Source organism: Felis catus, chromosome C1 (genome assembly GCF_018350175.1).
Source record: "Felis catus isolate Fca126 chromosome C1, F.catus_Fca126_mat1.0, whole genome shotgun sequence".
Classification (NCBI taxonomy): domain Eukaryota; kingdom Metazoa; phylum Chordata; class Mammalia; order Carnivora; family Felidae; genus Felis; species Felis catus.
Genome location: NC_058375.1, coordinates 79,762,637 through 79,787,148, shown reverse-complemented (window position 1 = coordinate 79,787,148; position 24,512 = coordinate 79,762,637). Strand labels below are relative to the sequence as shown.

Sequence of the window (24,512 nt, the reverse complement as noted above, 5' to 3'; positions counted from 1 at the left end):
ACTGCCCTACTCTACCCTTTCATATGCTTAGGCCTTATCTTTAGAACTAGAGTATTAGCTTCGCAAAGACAAAGATTAAGTTTTACTCTTTGACTTCACACACTGTCCAGCAAATAGTGCAAATCAAGAGACCTTAACGAACATGAAGAAACACCCGCAGTTTGGGGGAAAAGGCCTTAAGAAAGAAAATGAACTAAAAGGGTAGAAAAGCAAAGAATGGGAACTAAAACCAACTAGTGTTTCAAAGCCATGGTAGATGCTTTCGCTGTCTTTTTAAAGAGGTATGGAAGGAAATCATCAGCGCGACCGCCCATTGGCTGGGAGGCGAAACCGCGAGCGCGGCTGGTGACGCTAGGTGGAGGGGGCACGGGCCGGCGCTCCGTCCTCTGACCGGCAGGGGGAGCCCTGCCGAGCGCCGGGTCCCTCCCCGCCCCGCCCCGCCCCGCCGCGCGCGCCCCGCGCGCCCCGCGCGCCCAGCGCTCTCTGCGCCGCGCGCCCGCCCGGCGCCACGCCCGCCACAGGCCAAGGGCCAGGCACCCGCGGGCAGGCGTCCCGCAGCCTTCTCGCCGCCCCGCCCCGCCCCGCCGCGGGACGGGTAACGGTTACCAAGCACTTTCTCAGCCGCGATTTCTGCTTAGTCATTGTCTTCCAGGAAACGGTCCCTTCAGTTGGGAGTCAACTCTGAGGCGGCAGCCGCAGTAGCAGCAGCCGCAGCCGCCAGCGCGTCCCTCCCGGGCCGCCGCTCCGCCACCGTCCGGCCTCCCTCGGTCCCGAGCGCAGGCCGAGGTCCCGCCGCGTGGGGCCGGCAGCCTCGCGCTCGGCTCTCCCGCCTCGGGCACCGCGTCCTGCGGGGCGGCCTCCTTCCTCGCCTGCGACCCCGTCGCCTCCTGGCCCCTTCGGTCGGCCGCTGCCATGGGCACCGACAGCCGCTTGGCCGGGGCGCTGCTGGCGCGGGCCCGCACCCTGCACCTGCAGACGGGGAACCTGCTGAACTGGGGCCGCCTGCGGAAGAAATGCCCGTCCACGCACAGCGAGGAGGTGAGAGACGCGGAGCTCCCGGGGCAGGCCGCCGGCCGGGCGGCTCCGAGAGGGAGGCAGCGCCCGAGGGGAGGGCGGGCGGCCAGGCTCGGGGCGCGGCGGAGGGCGCCGGGTGAGGCCGCTGGGGTTACGACGTCGCCTCCAAACCTGCTGCCCCGCGGCCGCGCGTCTTAAAACACTTGGCAGGTGCAACTTCACCCCGGGGGACGCCTCTGGCAAGCTTCCGGGCGACAGCCGAGCTCTCGAACGTACCGGCCCCCTCTTCCTCGCGGGGGTGGGATGGGCGGGGTGGGTGCAGAGAGAGCCAGTACCTCGCTCCCACGCTCTCCCAGCCCCCCGACCCCTTTCCCCCCCCCCCCCACCCCGCGGCCAGGTGAAGACGGTGTAGAGACTCGCTTTTCCGGGATTCAGGTGAGGGTAGCAGTAAATAATCCACTTAGCTCGGAGGCTGACAGGAGTTTCTCCATTACAGTAAGGCAGGTGACTAAACGCTCAGGTTCGGCTTTGGAATAAGGCACAGATTTTTCTCGCCCAAGGTGAATCTCCCTTAGTTTATTTCCCTGAAGACTAATCGCTGGTTTGAAGTGGCAGAGATCAGTCTGGAATTACACACGTGTTACGGGTTCGGTGCCGGTCATCCCTGCGTGGGGAGTCCGTGTGCACAGCCCGTGGCGGAGGCGTGTCGGTGGTGTGGGACGGTCCGAGTATCGAGGGATGATGACTAGAGGAAACACACCTTTTCGTTCAGGAGCTGTGTGACTGTGAGAAAGTTCCCTTCCCTCAGTCTGTCTCCACAACTTTGAAGCTGATCAACCCGCTGTGAGGATGAAAAGAATACAGGAAAATGTTCACCACGCAGGCATTTATCTCATTATTATTTTCATCTGATTGCGTCAGAAAGCTAAAACAAAGCTTGATTGAAAGAAAAAGTGCCCTGTGCCACCTTATGACGCTATCAGCTGTAGTCCTAGGCAGCTTTTGCTCTTTTATGGGAGATGCTGGTAATCGGTGCAGGAGCACAGGGCATCCGCGTATGCTCTGGGCCTGTGGCCAGGCCTGGCGTTGAGAGCGAGCACCCATCAGAGTGAGAGCTCTGGGCTGTAACTTTTTTTTTAATTTTTTTTCAACGTTTATTTATTTTTGGGACAGAGAGAGACAGAGCATGAACGGGGGAGGGGCAGAGAGAGAGGGAGACACAGAATCGGAAACAGGCTCCATGCTCTGAGCAGTCAGCACAGAGCCCGACGCGGGGCTCGAACTCCCGGACCGCGAGATCGTGACCTGGCTGAAGTCGGACACCTAACTGCGCCACCCAGGCGCCCCAAGGGCTGTAACTTTAATAGGAATCAAAGTCCGCACCATATTCTGTGACCGGATTCCATCCACCTCAGTGTGTATACCTTTTTCTGTTTAAACCGCCCCACTTAGACTATTTCTCCCCCAAGTAAATACTCCTGTATTTCTAGTCCCTTAATTTCCTCTCAGCGCTGTTGGTTCAATGCACCATTTTCCATGTATATTAACAATATTGGGTGAAACTTTTGCTCTCTTGTTTCACTGCAACACCCTCTAAAGTAGCGGCCTTCAGAGTTTTTTGACTGCAAGCCCAGTACGAAATTTTACCTTGCAGTCGCGTTCATAGTCCATAAGGACAGAAAGTAGGATGCGCGGTTGCCTGGGGCTGGGGGTAGGAATGGGTAGTGACTCCTACTAGGCACATGGAGATGTTCTAAAATTGGATTGTGGTGATGCTGCACAGCTCTGTAAAACTCTGCACAAATTCTCTAAAACTCATTGAGTTGTGCACTTAAAATGAGTGAATTTTATTTATGTAAATTATACTTAAGTAAAACAAAAAAATCTCAAAGGTTTTATGAAGATATTAACCTTTAGTATATACTGTGTATTCTGATTCTTTCTTATTTTTTAATGTAACAAGTCACATCCCACACTCTATTTCTTTTTCTTTTTTTTTTTTAAGTTTGTTTATTTTTGAAAGAGAAAGGAAGCACAAGTGCGGGAGGGGCAGAGAGAGAGGGAGAGAGAATCCCAAGCAGGCTCTGACTCAGGGCTGGAATCCGTGGACTGTGAGATCATGACCTGAGCTGAAGTCAGATGCTTAACTGACTGAGCCACCCAGGTGCCCCTCCACTATTTTATTTTATTTTATTTTATTTTATTTTATTTTATTTTATTTTATTTTATTTTATTTTATTAAGTTTATTTATTTATTTTGAGAGAGAGAGAGTGTGGGGGGGGGGGGGTGGGGAGAGAGAGAGAGAGAGAGAGAGAGAGAGAGAGAGAGGATCCCAAATAGGCTTCTCACTGTCCGTGCAGAGGAGCTGAAATCAAGAGTAGGAAGCTTAACTGACTGAGCCCCCGAGGTGTCCCTACACTTTTTATTTCTTAATGTAACAAGTCATACTCCACAATTTGAAAAACATTGTTCAAAGGACTAATTCTGGTTTGGGTGTTTTATTTTGGGTTGCTGCATAAGAGGGACAAAATAAGCTAGAAAACATTTGAGGAAAACTTGAAGATATGGCAGCATATTGTAGGGAAAATATGACAGTTTAGTTAGGAGAGGCATGTTTTGTTTCCATGTAAAAAGGAACTTTGTATCACCCAAAGCTCCAAATTAGGATATGCTACTTGAAACAGTTTAACCTCCTAGAATAAAGAAACTGAATAAATCACTCATTATTAAGAAAATTTACATATTGAGTAGAGAGTTCAAGTTTCCTAAAAAGGTCTCTTCTAGTTCTAATGTCTTTCTTTTCTTTCTTTTTAATGTTTATCCAGTTTTGAGAGAGAGAGAGAGAGAGAAACAAGCAGGGGAGGGGCAGAGAGAGAGGGAGATACAGAATCCAAAGCAGACTCCAGGCTCTGAGCTGTCAGTGCAGATGCAGGGCTCAAGAAACCATGAACAGTGAGATCGTGACCGTGAGCCAAAGTTGGCCACTCAACTGACTGAGCCACCCAGGTGCCCCTCTAATGTGTTTTGTCAATTCTATGATCTTTAAAAAAATTTTTTTTCACTAGAATTTTATGAAGTCATATCTTGTTTTTTAAATGAGCCATTATAGGACTGTTTTGCTTAGTTCTTTGTTGTAAGAGTATTTGGCCAGAGGACTCACATAGTAAGTATATTTACAACTCTTAAACAACATGAGATCTGATGATACATGACATTATGATGATACTCCTCTTCAGTGATCATATGTGTATATGATAAGAATGAAGAGAGCAGAGCATAAAAAAGTATAAGGTTAATGTTGGGTCAATATACATAACATATAAAAGATTAGAAATCGCTAGGTTAGTGATATAGTCAATGAATTTCTCATATTATTGTAACATTGAGTCTGTTCTGACATTTTGCAGAATCCAAGATTATTAAAGAAATGGTTTCAAGAAGGGGTGAATACTCTGAAAATATACTTCCTTCCTGAATTGGAGAATTCATCAGGAGAGCCTTAAGTATGCAAATAAGCCATCCTTCCAGAGGAAGTTTTCTTAAAATTCTCTCATGATATGAGCCAAACCATACTTGATAGAATTCTTAACCTGCTGCCTCAACTTTTACTGATTTTGAAAAGAATATTGACTTGTAATTCTCTCTGGAATGATTATCAACTAATTTTATTTACTATTTTAAATTTGATTATATATTTTCTATGAAGATACAGACCTTGTAGATTGAATTCGTATGGGTTATTGTGGATAGCACATATAGTTTTGTTGTAGATTATGAAGCTTAATCTAGATGACTCTGAGCTCTTAAATTGATAGACCAGTTTCTTGTAATTATCTGTACTAAGATAAAAGCAGTAAAGGGCTTGTGTCCATTTTTATCATAAGCAGTCATAGTTCAGAAGCTGAGTCTGTGTTATTGCTATTTGGAAAGTGCTTTTGCAGTTCAGGAACTTGCTCCCAGTTACTCATTTATTTTCTCATTGATTGCCCACAGAATGCAAAGTACTGTGTCCTTGGATGTTTATAAGTGATTTCAAATTGCTAGTGTTGCCCATTAGTGGTCCTAAATCAGTTTGCTGAGTCATAGAACAGCATATTTTTTTTCTAATTAATAGAAGCCATCAGAATGCCTGGCATGTAGCAAACTGTTTTGTAAATATTTTGTTCTGTGTATGTAGGTAGTCACTCTCTATGTGAATGTATGTACGTCTTACTCTGGACCACTATTAGACAAGTTTGAAATACACTGACATAAAGCATGAAAGATGAATGAGCATTTTAATGGATTTACAACATACATAATGTCAGCATAAACAAATTTTTGTTTGTACAAGAATATATTGAAGGCAGGTTGGAGGTATACCTAAGTGTTAGGAAATGACGTGTGGGCTGACATTATGCAAGTTGACTTGTGTTAAGATATGACTACAGTGCAGGGTACCTGGGTGGCTCAGTCAGTTAAGCCACCAACTTCGGCTCAGGTCATGATCTCATGGATTCGTGAGTTTGAGCCCTGTGTTGGGCTCTGTGCTGACAGCGTGGATCCGGCTTCAGATTCTCTCTCTCTCTCTGCCCCTCCCCTGCTCATGCTGTCTCTCTCTCTCTCTCAGAAATAAATGTTAAAACAAATTTTTTTTAAATAGTTAAAAAAAGAAAGAAAGAAAAAAAAGATATGACTATGGTAGTTCTCAAACTTACATGGGATACTTGTTAAAATGCAATTTCCACTGCCCTTAGAGTGATTCAGCAGGTCTAAGATAGGGCTCAGGTACTGTAATTTTTAATGAATACCACAGGTGAATAATGTAGGAGTTCCTCTGGCCACACTTAGAGAATCATTTGTCTTTGAGGAATATCTCATAGTGATTAATAATAATTTTAGTCAGCCTCCCTGAACTTGAACCCCTGTTTCTTTTTGTTTCTTTGGGAATACTTTTATGTCTCAAAAGTTTACTTAAACTTTCATTAGTACAAAAATACTTTTAAAATAAGTACTGTTTATCATCATTTGAAGATTAAGATAAAAACATTTAAATACGTTTTTGTTGAAGAAAACAAAAAACTTGTAAAACTAAAATTTTGGTTTTTATGATTTTTCCTATTGACATCTTTTTTCCACTGATCAAACAAATACATTCTTATTGTAGAAGTACGGAAAAATGTATAGAGTTTGATTAACAGTTTCAAAATGCATTCCTTTTACAGCTTCGAGATTGTATCCAAAAGACCTTGAATGAGTGGAGTTCCCAAATCAGCCCTGATTTGGTCAGGGTGAGTAAAATGTGAATGAAGAAATCATGTGGGTCAAAAGGGAAATGCAGTAAGCAGGGAATTAATTCCCCAGTTGTGATAGGGAAGTCAAGTAGGCAATTAGCATAAAACTCTCTGTAGCTGATTTGCTGAGATGGCTGGCTGCCTGATCCAGTATGCTTAAGCATAAAACAGAAAATCCAGGATGTGTCACCAAATCTTCAACTAGACAAGATAATCAGGATTCTCGGTGCTTAATTCCCAGCACGGTATCTTCACAATGTGTTTTGTTCCAGTTTATATTTGGTCTAGTAAAGGAATGACTGTTGAGCAATTTTGGTTGCTAGATTGCTTTGGTAGAGCATCATAACTCTCAATATAATTTTTTTAATGTCAGTTTCAAGCGAAACACTGGGTGTCACATTAAATACCAATATATGACTATTATAAATATTAATATATAAACCAGAGTGGTTGCAAGCCACTCTTTGGAATCCAATTCAGCCAAAAGCTCATAACAAATTACATAGACTACTTTAAAACTATGAAAGAGGACATGTGCTGGAAACGCTTGTTTCCCTAGGCATTCTGCAAGTTTAAACTCTCTAGCTGCTAGGCAGATGTTGATTAATGTCTTTGATCAGTCTGTGTCTCTGAAATGACCATTTGCCTCTATGCATGACTGATAAACACTTACTGTAAGCCCTTGATGTGTGCTAGGCATTGTAATATGCTCAAGAACTGTGAGGAAGCCCTCACTATTTACTTTGTAAATGTGGGTTAATATATTTCTGATTTATATGTACTAACATTTTATCATTTTCCTCATAATTTATTCATTATAATGCATTAGAATGGCCTTTACTTTTTTTATTGCATTCAGGAAAAAAAAAACTTGTTTTAAAGTGTTTGTGATTAATATAAGAAGTTTTTAACATGTCATTATCCTGAATAGATGAATATTTATCATTTTTCATTGGTTTCTTTTTTAACTAAAATTATGTACTGTGCTAGTAGTTCTAACTCCTCACATGTTTCCCCACTGCCACCACTATTTGTTATGTTTTTGTTTTTTATCATACATTCCTCTGAGTACCTGCTCAAAATGAGATAATTTTTCCCAGTAAATGGACACACACACACAGCATTTTACCTTTGTTTCAGGGTTTTGCAAACCTTATGAAGCTCATCCAGACATTCAGTAAAGCACCCAGTTAATCTTATGGGCTCTTTGCTTCTAAAGGGCACTATGGACAATAGAAAACATATAGCTAATCAGAAACATTAATTTTATATTTATTGTAAACATTGTGTGTTTATTATAGGAGTTTCCAGATGTCTTGGAATGTACTGTATCTCATGCAGTAGAAAAGATAAATCCTGATGAAAGAGAAGAAATGAAAGTTTCTGGTAAAGTCCGGCCTTTACAATTTATTTTGTAATACAGTGGAAGTGATAGATTTTGTCAGGCATGGGAATAAACCTTTCTTTCCCTCTGGTAATGAGAGACTCAGTCACTAAGTGTGAGAAATACAGAGATTCTTTTTAAACATAATCTTGATGTAAACTCCAAGTGGAAGTTATAGGAGGTCAGTTTTGGCTACTTAAGCAGAGTCAGAATAGAACTTCACCTTGCTCTTCTTCGTGGTGGTCTCATTAATTTATATGTTGGACTTCAGAGCAGCAGGAAGATTAAGGTGGAGGGAATGGAAAGAAGAAAGGGAAGGCTTAAGAGCAGTGTCTACCTGAAGCGAGCATAAGCCTTCTCTTCCTGGTGGAACACTGCTGAGTGATGGCTGAAGTCATCTGAAAGCGTAAACAGAAGTCTGGCAACAAGTTGCATGAAGAGACGTAAAATACATGTTAAACTCATTCAACAAATGTATGGAGTGACTGTTTTCCAGAGACCATGCTAAGCTCAAGGAATGAAAAAATAGAGATGTGCTGTTTTTGCCCTCAGTTTACAGTCAGCATAGCACAGTTATTAAAAGCTTGACCTTGGCTAGATTGAAATTCCTTCATATACAGATTACTGACTGGTGTAATCTTGGGCTAACTAGTTACTTAACCTCTCTGAGCCTCGGTTTTCTCATTTATAAAACAGGGATGCATCTCTTTCACAGGCTTCTTCGTAAATTAGGTGAAATAACAAAAGCACTTAACATAGTGCTTGGCAAAACAGTTAAGTGCTAGCTAGATAGTTGTTATGTATTACCATTTGTGGTTGTGTTGTGGCTGTTATTTTATTAGGATGGACATGTAAGATGAGATAGGGCATTGTCTTTTGACTCAATAACTACCATTTGTTGAGTTATATTGAGTTAGCAATATAACGATTTGGTTATATTTCCTCACATGATTCTCAAAACAATTCTACAAGGTAGGTCTATTGTCCCCATTGCACAAGTGACGTTAAATAACTTAGAAGTTGTCATGTAACCAGTATGTGGTTGAACCAGGAATCCATCCAGGTATGCCTGACTCTAAAACCCATTTCTTTTACAACACATTGCTATTTGTGTTGGAAAAGGAGGCAAAAGCAACCTTTTCTCTGTGGTTGATTGCAGTTCTTCATGGTTTAGATCCATCTTGGAGCTTGTACAGGTTGTCCTCAGTTCCTAGAGGGCTTGAGATTTTTGATAAGTATCAAATTTTTCCCTATTTGAAGAGCTTCCCTTTCCCTACGTATCTAAAAATACCTCCTTTTTCAGAGAAAGGAGACCATTTCAAATAGCCCAGATTCATGACCACAGGGATAGTGGTGGGGAGGGTTTTCATAGAGCATAACTATGGCAGCTATGGTTGGACCAAAGTGGTGAAGATTGACTCTCACCTGGTAGAGAGTGGTGATGACTTTTAAACAGAGAAGCTGCATGAGGAAAGCAATGCTTTAGGAATATTAGCAGTAGAAAGGAAGGGACAAACAAAAGAAATGTACAAGGTAAATTTGTTGTATTTGTTGAATACCAGGCAATTTACATACAAATACTTCATTAGCCCTGTTTTTTTTCTCCATTCCCTTTTCTGATTTTCTCTCTCTCTTCTTGCTCTCCCACTACTCCACCTATTTGTCTATTGAGTAAATTTAGATTTTGAATACTGAATTTACATGAGGTAAATCTATACAAATAAATTTGAATTTAAATCAAGCCGAAGCCTCAGTCTTACAGAAAACTACTCTGCTTTCCTGGTAACCAAAGAAATGCCAATTAATGTGGTCCTGAAACCACATTAGGTGTATATTGTACCTATTAAATTAGCAAAAAACTTACATTTGATAGTGTTCTATACTGTTAGGAGAGAAGTTCTGTTTTTTGGGTTTTTTTCAAATGTTTATTTCTGAGAGAGAGTGCAAGCGCAAGCAGGGGAAGGCAGAGAGAGAGAGGGAGACAGAGGATCTGAAGCGGGCTCTGCACTGACAGCAGAGAGCCTGATGCAGGACTTTAACTCATGAACCGTGAGATCATGACCTGAGCCAAAGTCAAGAGTCAGACACTTAACCGACTGAGCCACCCAGGCACCCCCAAATCTTTTATATAACAGTAGGAGGTAAATAAAATATAAGAAGACTCACAAAAAAGCTCATACCCTTTGACTCATAAACACATTTCTGACAATTTGTCCTTGGGAAATGCTTCAGCATAAAGTTGAACAAAGTTACCAAGATGTTTCTTTAACATTGTATGTGATAACAAAAAACTGGTACTAATGTAAGTGTTCAAAAAGTAGGAAATTATTTAGTAAGTTATACCCTATCAAAATTACAGAATAATGTTCAGCCATTAAAAATGAGTATGTAAAATTATTCATTAAAAATAGAGAGTATACAGAAACCTAAATAGTGACTGCTTTCAGTGATGAGACAATTGGCTTTTTTTTTTTTTTTTTTTTTTTTTTTTGGTCTTTGTATTCTTGTAGGTTCTTCTCATTTCTAGAGTGAATATGTTATGATTTAAAAAAAAACTTTAAGGGAACTAAATACTTGATAAAGATGTAAAAAAAATTATGTAAAGGTAAACTAAATAGATAGGAATAAATGCTATACCCTGCTTCATATGACCAGTAACTGAAAGGTAATGTCTAAAACTTAGAATGATTGTATTAGAAAAGTGAGGTTGTGGTGTTCTTTTCATTTTTCTTTTCATTATAAGTAATTTTAATTTAGTCTTTGCATTGATTTTAGTTTATTGAAGAAAGTAATATGCTCCATTAATATTTAATACATAAAAATATACATTTTGAGTAATTTAAGTTTGTATATTTATCTGACCTGCCTTCTAACAGATGGAAAATTAATATTTGCTTTTTTGTTTTGACAAATGGGTATTTTTTTGGCAACTGACATATAAGTTAAAAATTACAGTGGAAATGTACTTTCATGTCTTAAAATGGAAACTATAAAATTATGTGACTAGGAAAGGAAAGATAATTCATACAGGATTCTCTGTCATCTTAATATCGTTGGCAATGTTAATACGGTGTAGTAAAAGTTACCCAAATGTAGTAATCAGTTTTGTTTTCTTTTGTTACCCAGCAAAACTGTTCATTGTAGGATCAAACTCTTCATCATCAACTAGAAATGCAGTTGACATGGGTAAGCAAAAATTTAACTTTTTACCTTCATAATGATCTTTAAATTAGTATAGGTGTATTAGTTAGGTCTTGTGTTCAGGTCCAGAAAAAAAGAAAATGAGCTCATTCCAATTTTACTCTTTAAGGTTCTAGCCTAATTTCTTAAGGCTTATGTCAGATCATATAAGCATTTGTAGGTTCATATTTTGATATATAAGAAGAATGTAAAAGATATAACATAATCAAATATTGACTATATGTTTGGAGATAGAAATTCTTAATCCTATTCTTAGCCCTTTTAGTACTATAATGAAATACCACAACCACCACCACAACAAAACAAGCATTTTCATCTTTGGCTCTTGGTTAGATTATTGTGATATTACAATTATTCAATATTTTTTCTTCGAAAATGTTCTTACAGTATAGAGGTTGGACGCTTAAGTAATTAGCTCTATAATATAACTGTGGAATGAAAAAAGAATCATTTAAAGTAAACTCTTTAAATTATTTTTATAGAAATTACCTCTATTGGGGTGCCTGGGTGACTCAGTCATTTAAGTGTCTGACTTCAGCTCAGGTCATGATCTCACAGTTCGTGAGATTGAGCCCCACATTGGGCTCTGTGCTGACAGTGCAGAGCCTGGAGCCTGTTTCAGATTCCTTGTCTCCCTCTCTCTGTGGCCCTCCCCCACTCACACTCTGTCTCTCTTTCCTTCAAAAATAAATAAACATCTTAAAAATTTTTAAAAAAAGAAATTAAATTACCTCTATAAATATAGATTAGAACCATAAATTTAGTTTTTCAGAGTCTCAAGACTATTCTTTGCCATGACTACCAATTACAGAATATGAGGTCAGAATTCTTATAGTCATCCATATAAGATACTAGTAGAACTGGAGAAGAAAATTTTATGAAGATAAGGAAGCTGCCAAAAAATTGTCTTAGAAACAAGGTGAAGGCCTGTTCTCCAGAAGGACTATAATAACTGTGAGTCCCTAGGAAGGAGGCAGGTCAAAGAAACTGACTTGTCTGCCACACAGACCCAATAGATGAACAGGGGCTTATACTTTTTTAAGAGATGGAAATGTTGTAAATGATTATGAAACTGAGTGAAATAATCTGCTATATTAGAAAACTAGTGAACCATATGGACAGAATTTAGTGGGATACTTGAAGGACATTAGAAATACTTGTTTTTATTATGTAACAAATATTTATCCTTTTCGTGTTTTCCTTCACATCAGCCTGTTCAGTCCTTGGAGTTGCACAGCTGGATTCTGTGATCATTGCTTCACCTCCTATTGAAGATGGAGTTAATCTTTCCTTGGAGCATTTGCAGCCTTACTGGGAGGAATTAGAAAACTTAGTTCAGAGCAAAAAGATTGTTGCAATAGGTACCTCTGATCTAGACAAAACACAGTTGGAACAGCTGTATCAGTGGGCACAGGTAAAGCACAGCTAGATCACAAGTACTCTGGGAGGAGCCCAGCTGTTATAGTCTTTGCTACATACTGTTTAGCATCATACACAATAGTGGACAGTCACTGTTGATTTGCTATTCCAAATGTGGGAGTTTTGAGGCAAGATTTATCTAAAACATTGGATTTTTTGGTCTCAAATACGTGCCTAATTGAGCTTAATTATTAATTGGATTTCAAATAAGTGACATATTGGGGTGCCTGGGTGACTCAATCGGTTAAGTGTCCAACTCTTGATTTCATCTCAGGTCATGATCCTACAGTTTGTGAGATCAAGCTCCATGTTGGGCTTCATGCTGACAGCATGGAGCCTGCTTAGGATTCTCTCTTTCCCTCTCTCTCTCTCTCTCTCTGCCCCTCCCCCATGTATGCACTTGCACTCTCACTCTCTCAAAATAAATACACTTAAAAAAAAATGAGTGACAAAAACACTGGAAAATGTGTCCTGAAGCACTTATAGCCAAAATGAATTAAGGCTATTTCCTTCAGTTTTACTTTTGTGATAAAATTATTACATTTTTCTTTAGATAAGATTACATTGTGGTTCTGATTTCTTAAGTAAGGGAATATCATATATACAAATATTTTGCTGTTACTTAAAGATAAAAAAGACTTTAGGTTCATAGAATTTGATACAGAGTAGGTGTCATAAATTAATCACAACTCTCTGGCCTAATAATGTACAAAACTATTAGGGAAGTTGCTTACCAACTAGTATTTTACCTTTACTCTCTGTGTTGTTCTTTATTCCTTATACTTCATCCCCAATCTTCTCCTTTTCAGATTTTTCAGTTTCTTATGGACAGGAAGACCCTAGAGAACATGTTGCCCCTTCTCCCTTTGATTTGGTGATAGCCAGAATGTGGCCAAGATTCTGCTGGAGAGACTTGGGTGATCTGGAATGTATCTATAAATTAACCGGAGCAGCTGTTAGAAATTATCTAGTTCTTTTTCAAAATGTCTCTGATTTATAACCATATTTTAATTTTATTTAACGTTTATTTATTTTTGAGAAAGAGACAGAGCACAAGTTGGGGAGGGGCAGAGAGAGAGGGAGACACAGAATCTGAGGCAAGCTCCAGGCTCTGAGCTGTCAGCACAGAGCCCGATGCAGGGCTCGAACTCACAAGCTGTGAGATCATGACCTGAGCTGGTCGGAAGCCCAACCAACTAAGCCATCCGGGCGCCCCATAACCATATTTTATACTTTAATATTAAATGTTTGTATCACTCCTCTTTGATCTTTTACCTTTAAGACATACTCCCTCTTTAGCTGGAACCATCACACTTAGAATCATGTTTATTTCTGAGACAGGTGTACTAGGTTGCAGGTACTAGCGGGAGAGTTTCTAGTAGTGTAGCACTACATTGGCTACCACCTGGAGTTCTTTCCTTTCCCTGTTACCACTAACATGAGTTAGAAAAACATGTGTTAATAAATACATTCATTTAAAGTATTTTATAAACTGTAAGCATTATACATGCAATATTTCATCTTTTCTAAAGTTGTGTCCTTTTATTGCTTTCCACTTTTTGTAGTACTTAATTTAGTGGCAATGTCATGATTTTCTTCACTTTAGGTAAAACCAAATAGTAACCAAGTTAATCTTGCCTCTTGCTGTGTGATGCCACCTGATTTGACTGCATTTGCTAAACAATTTGACATACAGCTATTGACTCATAATGATCCAAAAGGTAAGATTGAGATTTTCATTTCTTGATTGATCATGAGGTTTTATCTTACAAGAAGCTACTTGTTAAAATTTTGTACAGTGATAAATGTTACCTAGAACCTCTCTTAATGGTTAGTTCAAAATACATATGCCTTTATTTTAGTTTCAGAAAGCTTTATTTTGTCTTTATATCAATGGGGAAAAAAATTAATGGGATCATTTCCTGAATATCCAGTCTGTTGAAGTTTATAAATATTAAGGATCTTTTAGGATATTTTAAATAGTATCATATAAAATCTTGTATAGTACAGCAAAAATTGTACTGAATAGCCACTTAAAGGGGATAAATATGTAGAAAGAGAGGCAGGTAAAATTTAATTTAAAATTTAAGCATCTTAGGATAGGTAATTGATTAGGTATTTTATTAATCATTACTATCAAGACATATGTTTTGTGTTGATCAGAAACATTTGATTATTGAGAATGGCTTCTCTGCCTTCTGTAGAATAATTTTTATTAACATTTTACAGGATAAGTAGGGAAACTGGGAAGGGAATGTTTTATACTTTATACTTATTTAGCAGTCTGCTCCATTCTTATTTTTTCACTGAAAAAAATGAAACAGTGTTTTTGGTATAGTTCTAAGTGAGAAATGTCTTGTGAAAGTTTTAAATCCCTAAGACATTTTTTTTTTTAATTTTAATTTATTTTGAGAGAGAGAGGGAAAGAGTGAGTGTGAGCAGGACATGGGCAGAGAGCGAGGAATAGAGAATCCCAAGCAGGCTCCATGCTCAGCACAGAGCCCAATGCAGGGCTCTATTTTACAAACCTGAGATCATGACCTGAACTGAAATTAAGAGTCGGACACTTAACTAACTGAGCCATGCAGGCGCCCCAGAGATTTGGCCTTTTTTACCCCCCAAAGTAGTCTCCACACCAGTGTGGAATCCAGTGTGGGTCTTGAACTCATGACCCTGAGATCAAGACCTGAGCTGAGATCAAGAGTGGGACGCTCATCCAACTGAGCTACCCAAGTACCTATGACATTTTTATAGAGGTTTTAGTTTAATAAATACTGGAAGAAATTACATTTTCTAGGTGATTCTTGGAGAAAAAATATTTAGCTTTTACTTCCATGTCTAAAAAGACGGCTTTATACTGGTGGTTGGATTCAGTTAGTGTGCTCATGTATACCCCCTTAAGATGTTACACTATTTATTAGCAGTCTGCCACATTTTCATTTTTTCACTGTTTTGTATGAAAAGGAGGAGTTTTAATAGTTACTGTTCATTAGATACTAGGTATCATGCTAAATGCCTTTGAGAGATGATCTGTAATCCTCACAACAGCTGAAACTAGACATTTTATTGGTAAGCCTCAGAATTAAGAAAGTAGCCAAGGCCACCCAGCTGGCATGGGACAGAGTTTAAACTTGGACTTGGTCCTGGCTGAATTTGGAGCCTTCCTCCCTATGCTATACTATCTTTTTGATTTGAGATGGTAGCGTTGTGGTATTTCAGCCTGAAAACCTTACTTTCTTGTCAGTTTTCATTTAAATGATACCAGGAGATAATGACTTTTGCCTCTCCCTTTAGTAATTACTTTCATAAGTAATTAGATTCATTTTTTAAAAAGTCATTTTAGTTGAAAATCTAACAAAGAATTTCTATGCTGATTTGTTCTGAAACATAAACCCAACTTTAAATTCCAACTTTCCATATGTTAGTAGATATTATATCACTTATCTATTTATTTGGTGGGAGTGAGGAGGAGGGGGGCTTTTCCAACAGTAATTATTACCAACAGATGATGGATGAGCCTGCACCCCATTCTAGCTCCGCTTGAAAAAAACTTTTTCCTTCTTCCAGTAGGAAAAGAAATAGGAAAAGACTAAGGTGTCTGGTATTTTATTTCCATGTTATCTAAATGTTGGCATGTGGATTATGTGCTAATGCATGTTGTTATGGTGAAATAAATTGCATATATATATGAGAAGAGAGATTTAATCCTTTTTTGATTTTTTTTTTGTTTTACTGACATAACTTGACACTTGGATGTCTTTCTAATTTTACTTCTAAACCCTTTGATTAGAATTTATAGGCTAATTCTGCATATACCATTAGTGAATCTTCACTTTGATCTATAATGAAGCAATTCTTTTCTTAAAAGATTAATTGTGTTTACTGATTCTAAAGAGCTCGCATGGTTAATGTAAAAGTATGTAGTTAAGTTGATGAATAATAGCATAGCTCTCTGATTATGTGTGTCACATTTTATTTTTTAAGCACTCAAGTTGTAAAACATTTAACTCTACTTGTCATCTAAAATAGAGTTTTGTTTTTAAGTCCCCTCTAAAGCCCTTCCTCTGTTCTAAAATTACCCTGTTCTTCAGAAAGTGTTTATTTTCCATTACTCTTTGCCCTAGAAGTTGCGGTAACAGTTCAACTACAGTCAGGGTGAAACTGTGAAGTGGGTGATCCTGACTCAGAACCTTCCCGTTTTCATTTGTTTCACCCTCCCCTCACTCCCATTAAGTCTGATCTGCTTTATGTCTCATTTCCTCCAGAATCCTCTTCTCTGTCAGGTGGTCTGATAAGCAAATCCATGTTCATGTTACTTTCCCAAAGAGACATTTGCCTTCCATTTATGAAAGCTACACTTTACTAGGCTGCATAGCCAAGTTATCTAACCTCTCTGCCTCAGTTTCCCCCTGGAAAAGGGGAGAATATATCTATTTTATAGGGTTAACATGTGGATTAAATGAGCTAATACATGTACTCAGAAAAGTGCCTAGCACATAATAATAGCAAACATTTACTGAGAGTTTACTATTGACATTATTCAAATATCACAGCAGTTCTTTTGGGGCAAGTGGGTCCTTTAGCGCTCCCAAATCATACAGTCTAGATGGTCACTTAATCCCTATCTGTGTGGTTGGTTCTGACCCTAGTAGAAACTTTTCACATTGATTGGTTGATTCAACAGACATTTGAGTACCTATTATGTGTCAGGCAGTGTTCAGAATACTAGGGATATAGGACCAAGTCATATAAATTCCAACACTCATGATGGGAGGAGACAGACCATAAGATAAATGTTAAATGTGATAAATGGTGGTACATGCTATGGAGAAAAGTTGACTGAAGGAGAAGAGAGTGCCCAGGTTAGGGATTGTTGTTTTATATGGGGTAGTCAGGGAGACCTCTCTGCTAAGGTGACATTAATCAGAGACCTGCAAGAAGGGAGAGAACCTGTGGGAATCTGGAGGAAGAGGATTCAGGAAAGAGTAATCAACTGATTCAAAAGTGTGAATGTGCTTGAGGATTTCAAGGCCAGTGTGGCTGGAGAAGAGGCAGTGAGAAAGAGAGTAGTACATCAGAGCAGGATGTAAATGTAGAATCAGAAAATAATTACTTTATCAAAGAGATGCCAAAGAGTTTTTAAATGATCACTGGTGCCCGAGAGAATATAAGATTGGCATTCTGACATTATCAACTGCTAGTGGAAGTGTAAAGTACAGCCCATCTGGAAAGCAACTCAGAGTATCCAATAGATCAAGCTTTCAAAATGTACTTGTACTTTGGCTTTGTTATTCCATAGCCAGGCATGCATTTTAAAGATGTTCAGCATAGCATTATTTTTATTAGCAAAATACTAGGAAAAATTTAATTTTTTTTGGTCAGCAATGAGGAAGTGTATAAATTATGAGATCTAGATAATGTAGTATCTGGGTAATTATTAAAAGTGATACTTCCGGGGCGCCTGGGTGGCTCAGTCAGATAAGCGTCTGACTTCAGCTCAGGTCATGATCTCACAGTTTGTGGGTTTGAGCCCTACGTCAGCTCTGTGCTGACAGCTCAGAGACTAGAGCATGGATTCTGTGTCTTCCTCTTTGTCTGCCCCTCTCCCACTCACCTGTGTCTCTCTTTCTCAAAAATAAACATTAAAAAAAAAAGTGATGCATCCAAAGAATAATTACATGGAAAGATTCATAATATAAGTTGAAAAAATAAATTAGGTTGTAACTACAGTTATGATTTTTAAGATATGGAAAATAGATGCAGAAAAAAAGTTGGAAGGAAATACATGGCAATGGAAATGATCTGTCTCCAGTTGATAGGATTATTGATAACTTTCCTTTTTCATCGTTGTATGTAACTTTCCTGTATTTTCACTGGCTCTACATTAGAATCGCCTGGAAATCTTCAAAAACAAAACAAAACAACAACAACAAAAAAACAAAACAACTATGCAGGCTCCACTCATCAGAAGTTATGAATTAAATAGGCCGGGGTACAGGTGTAGATACCTTAAAGAACTGCCTGGCTCTTTCTGATATTCTGGTTCAGATTCATAGCGTACATTAAGGAAAAGCATATTTTATATTCTTCATATTTTATATTTCTTTGAAGTGTTTCTTTTGTTGTATCTAAATGCTTACCTACATGGTAAAGTGTTGTTATTTTCAAATTTAACACTTTGGGTTTTTATTTGTTGTTTGTTTGTTTTAAGAACTGCTTTCTGAAGCCAGTTTCCAAGAAGCTCTTCAGGAAAGCATCCCTGACATTCAAGCACACGAGTGGGTGCCCCTGTGGCTACTGCGGTATTCAGTCATTGTTAAAAGTAGAGGAATTATCAAATCAAAAGGCTACATCTTACAAGCTAAAAGAAGGGGTTCCTAACTATGACTTAGGATCATAACCTACTTACTGACTTGTAGTTTCCTTGAATATAAGATAAAATTGAGATGTATAAAAATCTGGTTACTTCCTGTAAATGCTGTCATGGAGGCAGCTATTCTTCAGTTATATTTGACAACATGTTATCCGTCAAGTTTTGAATACTTCTCCTGCCTCCATATCAGTTCACTCACCTGAACCACTGTATTGTTTTCATTAAACTATTATTTTCTAATTGAAATTGCCTATAAAGAAAATACTTGCAATATATTTTTCCTTTATTTTTATGACTAATAGAAATCAAGAAAATTTGTTGTTGCATATATTTTGGGCCTAGGCATCAGGGTAATGTATATACATATTTTTTATTTCCAAAAATTAATTAAAGGCTTCTTATTCTATAGTATAACTAAGCAATTACAATTGTTAAGATTGAAATACTGGAAGATACTTTTTCTGTTATTAATGATTATATCCAGAGTAACTGGAGTAGCTGGGATCCACAGTAGTGTAAATAAAATTTATTTCTTCAATACATGAATGAAAACTTAAACTTTATGTGTCCTTGCTTGTATTTACCTATAATGATTTAACCTTGTATTCTTGTGCCATATTTTCCTTGCAATGATTTCCAAGACAAACCAAAGCAAATCTGAAAAAGGAGACTAGAAGCTTTGAAATTATTATTTGGGGTTTTATAAAAGCAACTGTTATCATCTCCAGATTCTTTTTAATTCTTGGTCCATCCTTAATATTTTGCTACTCATTCAAGAATATTCAAAAGTATTGAGTGTTTACCATGTACTGGGCATTGTGGGCTATGGGAAGTGGGGGGCATAAGCATTCAGAATCAGTTGAGTAAAATAGGTAATATTTGCTTCCCACTAATAACTGGCTAGGAGGTACTAAAAGCCAGAAAAGGAGTGAAAAAAATCTTTAATTCAGGGCCAACATTGTCTTTTTGGACAACTTTTTTGAGATGCAGTCTTAACTATTTAAAAACAAAATGGTATAATACAAACTTTAGAACTAGAAGAGGCTGTAGATTATTTATTATAATTCCTCATTAGTTTAAGAACCAGAAAATAGCAAATAAATAAGCCATGACCTCTGATATATACTATATGTCTCCATAGTTGTATAAATTTGTGTCTGTCATCCAAATAGTTTGAAAATTTCTTCAAAAATCTCATATCTCAATCAGTACTTTTAAACCATGTGTCCTAATACATGGTTTATAAAAATTAAGATATAAAACTAATTTTGCCGAAGTTTTTTCAAAGTAAAGTAAATACACTAGACTCTTCCTATTCTAAACAAGGTTTTATAGTTTACTGGTTGGATAATTTCATCATTAGAATTATAATGTGAAATCAGCTGAATTACTTGCTAAAACTCATTTAAACTTAGAGCTTCCTAAAGCCTTATATAGCCTTTTTAGTAATTGTATATGTTATTGAATGTATATAGTTAACTTTTTTTTTTAACCTGGAAATGTACATTTTTTTCATACAACCTAAGTTTTTAAACAAATGTTCATTTTAATTTAAGCCTAAACAGTGAATTGGTCAAGGTATTTTAAGAGGGAACTTTAATATCACATTTTTTTTTTAAACCCTAGACTTACAGAAATGGATTGTTTGAAGGGTTATTTTGAAGATTAAAAAAAAAAAAAACTAATGTTGCTGATTTATGCAAGTGTCAGAGGAGCTTTTTTGTGTGTTCTTCTCTCCCCCCTCTCAATGAAGAAGCAAGATTATAGTTTCATGTTGTGAAGGGGATCAGGTAGATATGGAATTTTAAGATTATTTTTTTGTTTCACTTCTGTACCTTTAATTTCTGTTTTTGAATAACCTGTAAAAAATGATTTTTTTAAGGCTTTACAATTTTCCAAGCTGATATTTGCATCTTTTTTTCATAAACTATCAGAATATAGTGAATACTTTCCAAATACTTAAGGACTTAATGTTTAAAAAGCCATAAAATAAAAAGCAGTAATACTACCAAATAATTGCTTAAAGCTGAAAGCTAAGTTGTCAATAGTGTATATAACAGATACGTTTTCTCAGGAGAGGTGTGTCCATGACTCAATATAGAAAGAATTTATATAATTGTTTTTTTTTTTCCCCATAAACATGAAAAGAAGCTACAGCTTGTTATTACATTTCCAAAATACACTGGAGCCTTACTTTAACACAATGTACTGTAACTTAGAATTTGTTCTATGATGAGTCTATCTTGAATTCCCATCCAAGAAACTGTAGTCACCAGAAGGACCAAGGTGTCTTATAAAATACGTTCACATTGTGTAAATTCTGAAGACTACATTGTGCTGGTATCCAAGTTAGAGTATCCATTTAGGGATGGCGGGTGCTAGATTGAATCACAAGTAGCTAATGATTTTTCTGTTCTCAAAGATCACTTAAACAGCTATGTATGGAATAGAAAATAAAGTTACTCTATTTTGCATAAATGCTGAGACTTTTCCCTACCAGAGCCAAGTAGTAACTGAAATAGGATCTTTGTTTTCAATGATAAAGGCTTAAGTCTCATTTAATTACATCTCATTTTTTAACAGATTTCTTTCCAACTTTTCCACCTAGCATTTTCAATATTGGGGAATGTAAGTGATTGATAGTTTATTATATATTTGCCGACAGTTGATCTCTCTGCCAATTGTATGTTTAGAGAAATTTGAAGTTGTTTTAAGGAGAATTTAAACCATTTGTTTTCATAAGCAAATATACCAACTTATGATTCTGAACCTCTTTTTTAAAGTTAACTTCCTAATGTACCAGAACTTTTACCTGTCATTTCCCCCATAAAGTTGATGATGGGATATGTCAGTTTTATTTTTGAAAACTATGTAACATAATTTTCACTAATATTTTTATAGTTTTCAGAATTAGAAATACACTTAGGGGAAAATGTTTTCATTAGATAATTCTACTTTTATGTGTCTGTAGTAGTGTATTATGAAATACAGGCAAAATAAAAGCATTAATAAACATGTTTATAATAGTCTTTAATATCACCTATGAGTATTAATGAATTACCTAATAAAGTGTGTTGTATATTTTTTAACTGAGTTGAATAGCGTAAGCATCTAGAATATTATATTGATTTTGACCTATTTGAATTCATAAACAGTATGATTTGAAAATTATGAATAGCTTTTAAGTATCCAAGCCATAAAGCTATTCATGCATTCATTCATTCAATGATTTATCAAATGCCTACTATATGCCAACCACTGTGTAAGGTATTGGCAGATAAACATAGAAATGAAAAAGAACCTGTGTCTTCAAGGAGCATATAGTATATTGGGGGGGGGGGCGGGAAGAGAGATCTGTACATGAATAAGCAATAAAGGCTGCATCTGTTAATGACTGAAGTGGTGAAAAGGGATTGGGGGCGTATGGAAGGAAGTGGGGCTAGGGAATATCTACTGCTAGGAGACTCCCTGAAGAAATTAGTCTTAGAGTAGGATGACAGGATAGGTGGGCATTCTGGCAGAGGCCTTTGTTTGCCTCATTTGTAAATATGCTTTTATTGAATGATGAACAATTTATATGTAAACTTTAGAAACTCAGTGAAAACACTTTCTTAGAGAGCTTGCCCTTACAGATAAAAAGGAATGGCTTCTGTTGAGACAAGAGTAAGGTTGGAAAAGTAATGTTTTATAATCAAGAGGCTAAAACTTGCCCAAATCCCCCACATAGATCAGAATATGGCTGTTATGTAGTTTCACTACCAGAAAAGTCAAACAAAACTTTAATATGTATCTCTCAACAATGAATAAATGTATAAAATGTCATACAAGATTTTTGTGTGTCTGTTGGCCCATTATTTTAGAAAGGTTCATGTTTGACAATGTCCATTACTTATTTTAACTCTATTTTCCTTGTTTCTTTCCTCACTGTTGACTCTTTCAACTTTTCTTGCTTAAGTATATGTCCTTAGTAATTCTTTCCTGGAAGGTTATTGGGCAGTAAACTTTCCAGGTCTCGTTTGTCTGAAAATATCTTAATTTAGTTCTCAATCTTAAATGATCATTTGACATTATAGAATTCTAAGTTTCCAAATACTTTCCCTGAGCAATTTGAAGACAATATTACACTGATTCCCAGTATATATACTCTTCCTGATGAAAATCTGGATTTCTGTCCCTAAAAGTAATGTCTTTTTCTCTAGTCTCTTTTTTATTTTTAGTTGAAAATTTCAACCTACTTTGATATGATTGGAATTAGAACAAAGCAGGAAATTAAAGCTGGCTGCAAAACTTTTTGATAACATAAAACTTAATCACAAAAGAAAACAGATAACTGGATTTAATCGAAGTTTAAATCTTACATCCTTCAAAAGACATTAAGAAAGTGAAAATACAAGATACAGGCAGGGAAAATATTTCTAGTACATATTTCTGAGGAAAAATAGGACATAATAAAATTATTTTAAAATTACACTTCAAAGTACGCTGTCAAGAAAGTAGAAAGACAACCCACAAGATGAGAAAATATTTGTAAATCATGTGTCAGATACTTGTATCCAGATTGTATAAAGAACTCATAACCTCATAATAACCCAATGAAAAGCAGACAAAATGAACAGATTTTTCTCCAAAGATAACATGAATAGAGGCACCTGGGTGGCTCAGTCATTTAAGCATCTGACTCTTGGTTTCATCTCAGGTCATGATCTCATGTTTCATGGGATTGAGCCCCACATGGAGCTCTGTGCTGACAGTGCAGAGCCTGCTTGAGATTCTCTCTCCCTCTCTCTCTGCCCCTCCCCAGTGCATGCGTGCATGCATATTCTCTCTCTCTCTCTCTCTCTCTCTCTCTCTCTCTCTCAAAATAAATAAACGTTAAAAAAAACATTAAAAGATGCTTAACATCAGGGTATGCAATTTAAAACCACAATGAGATGTCACTAAAACACAAAATATCTAAAATTTTAAAAGACTGATAGTACCAAGTACTGACAAAGATGTAGAGCAAGCATAACTCTGATATTGCTGGTGGGAATGTAAAATGGTATGCCACTACGGAAAATACCTTGACATTTCTTACAAAATTAAGTGTTCACTTACTATATGACCCAGCAATTATTCTTCTAGGTATTTACTCAAGAAAAATAAAAACATATGTCCAAAAAGGACATAAATGTTTATAGCACTTATAATAGCTGAAAACTGGAAGCCACCCAAATGCTATCAACAGCTGAATGGATAAATGAGTTGTATTATCATAGAATACTCCTCAGCAATAAAAATTACATACAGTAGCATAGATGAATCTCAGACACATGCTGAGTGCAAGAAGCTAGACATTAAAGAGCACCTACTTACTTGAAATTTTAAAGCAGAATTATTTGATAGTGACTTTGATTTATTGCTGTGTCTGGGTACCTCAAAGTGTCACAAAAGGTTGCAACCAAAAGTGTCAGGGGGTGCCTGGATGGCTTAAGCGTTCATCTTGGGCCTACGTCACGATCTCACTGTTCCCAAGTTTGAGCCCCATGTCAGGCTCTGTGCTGACAGCTCAGAGCCTGGAGCCTGTTTCAGATTCTGTTCTCCCTCTCTCTTTCTCTGCCCTTCCCCCACTCCGCTCTGTCTCCCTCTCAAAAATAAACATTAAAAAAAAAAAACATCAGCTGGAATTACAGTCTCATCTATATACTTGATTGAGGTTGGTCTACTTCCAAGCTTGCTCATATGGTTGTTGGCTGGAATGAGTTCCTGGTTGGCTATAGGCCAAGAGGCCTCCCTCACTTCCTTGCCACATGGTGTCTCCAAAGGGCAGCTCATAACAAGCAACTGGCTTCCCACAAAATGAACAAG

The 24,512-nt window shown here is 37.5% G+C and overlaps 1 protein-coding gene and 1 long non-coding RNA gene across 4 annotated transcripts in view; one reads left to right on the top strand and one right to left on the bottom strand.

The window, feature by feature from the left end:
* LOC109502472 overlaps positions 1-742 on the bottom strand; it is a 30,073-nt gene extending 29,331 nt beyond the window's left edge. The window contains exon 1 of one of the 2 annotated variants that reach the window (XR_006584557.1): positions 607-742. This is a non-coding gene — a long non-coding RNA (uncharacterized LOC109502472). The remainder of the gene's footprint in view (positions 1-606) is intronic. The other variant, XR_006584559.1, reaches the window with a different exon arrangement.
* Positions 493-22,494, top strand: GCLM (glutamate-cysteine ligase modifier subunit). Of its 2 annotated transcripts, none has more exons than XM_023258920.2 (7): positions 493-1,038; positions 6,220-6,285; positions 7,590-7,674; positions 10,799-10,858; positions 12,085-12,287; positions 13,899-14,013; positions 20,292-22,494. In XM_023258920.2, the coding sequence occupies exons 1-7, from the start codon at positions 913-915 to the stop codon at positions 20,312-20,314; spliced, it is 678 nt and encodes a 225-aa protein (XP_023114688.1). In that variant the 5' UTR covers positions 493-912; the 3' UTR covers positions 20,315-22,494. The 2 variants fall into 2 exon arrangements, with proteins under 2 accessions (XP_023114688.1, XP_023114687.1); XM_023258919.2 differs by lacking the exon at positions 20,292-22,494 and adding an exon at positions 18,504-19,223 and having other exon boundaries at positions 496-1,038.
* The last annotated feature ends 2,018 nt before the right edge of the window (positions 22,495-24,512 follow it).

What these genes read in the sequence shown, in the direction of transcription:
- GCLM (XM_023258919.2), top strand. Translation starts at nt 913, where the DNA reads ATGGGCACCGACAGCCGCTTGGCCGGGGCGCTGCTGGCGCGGGCCCGC. An exon ending in CGTCCACGCACAGCGAGGAG is followed by an intron (nt 1,039 to 6,219) that starts GTGAGAGACGCG and finishes TTCCTTTTACAG; the next exon opens with CTTCGAGATTGTATCCAAAA. An exon ending in GACTCATAATGATCCAAAAG is followed by an intron (nt 14,014 to 18,503) that starts GTAAGATTGAGA and finishes GTTTGTTTTAAG; the next exon opens with AACTGCTTTCTGAAGCCAGT.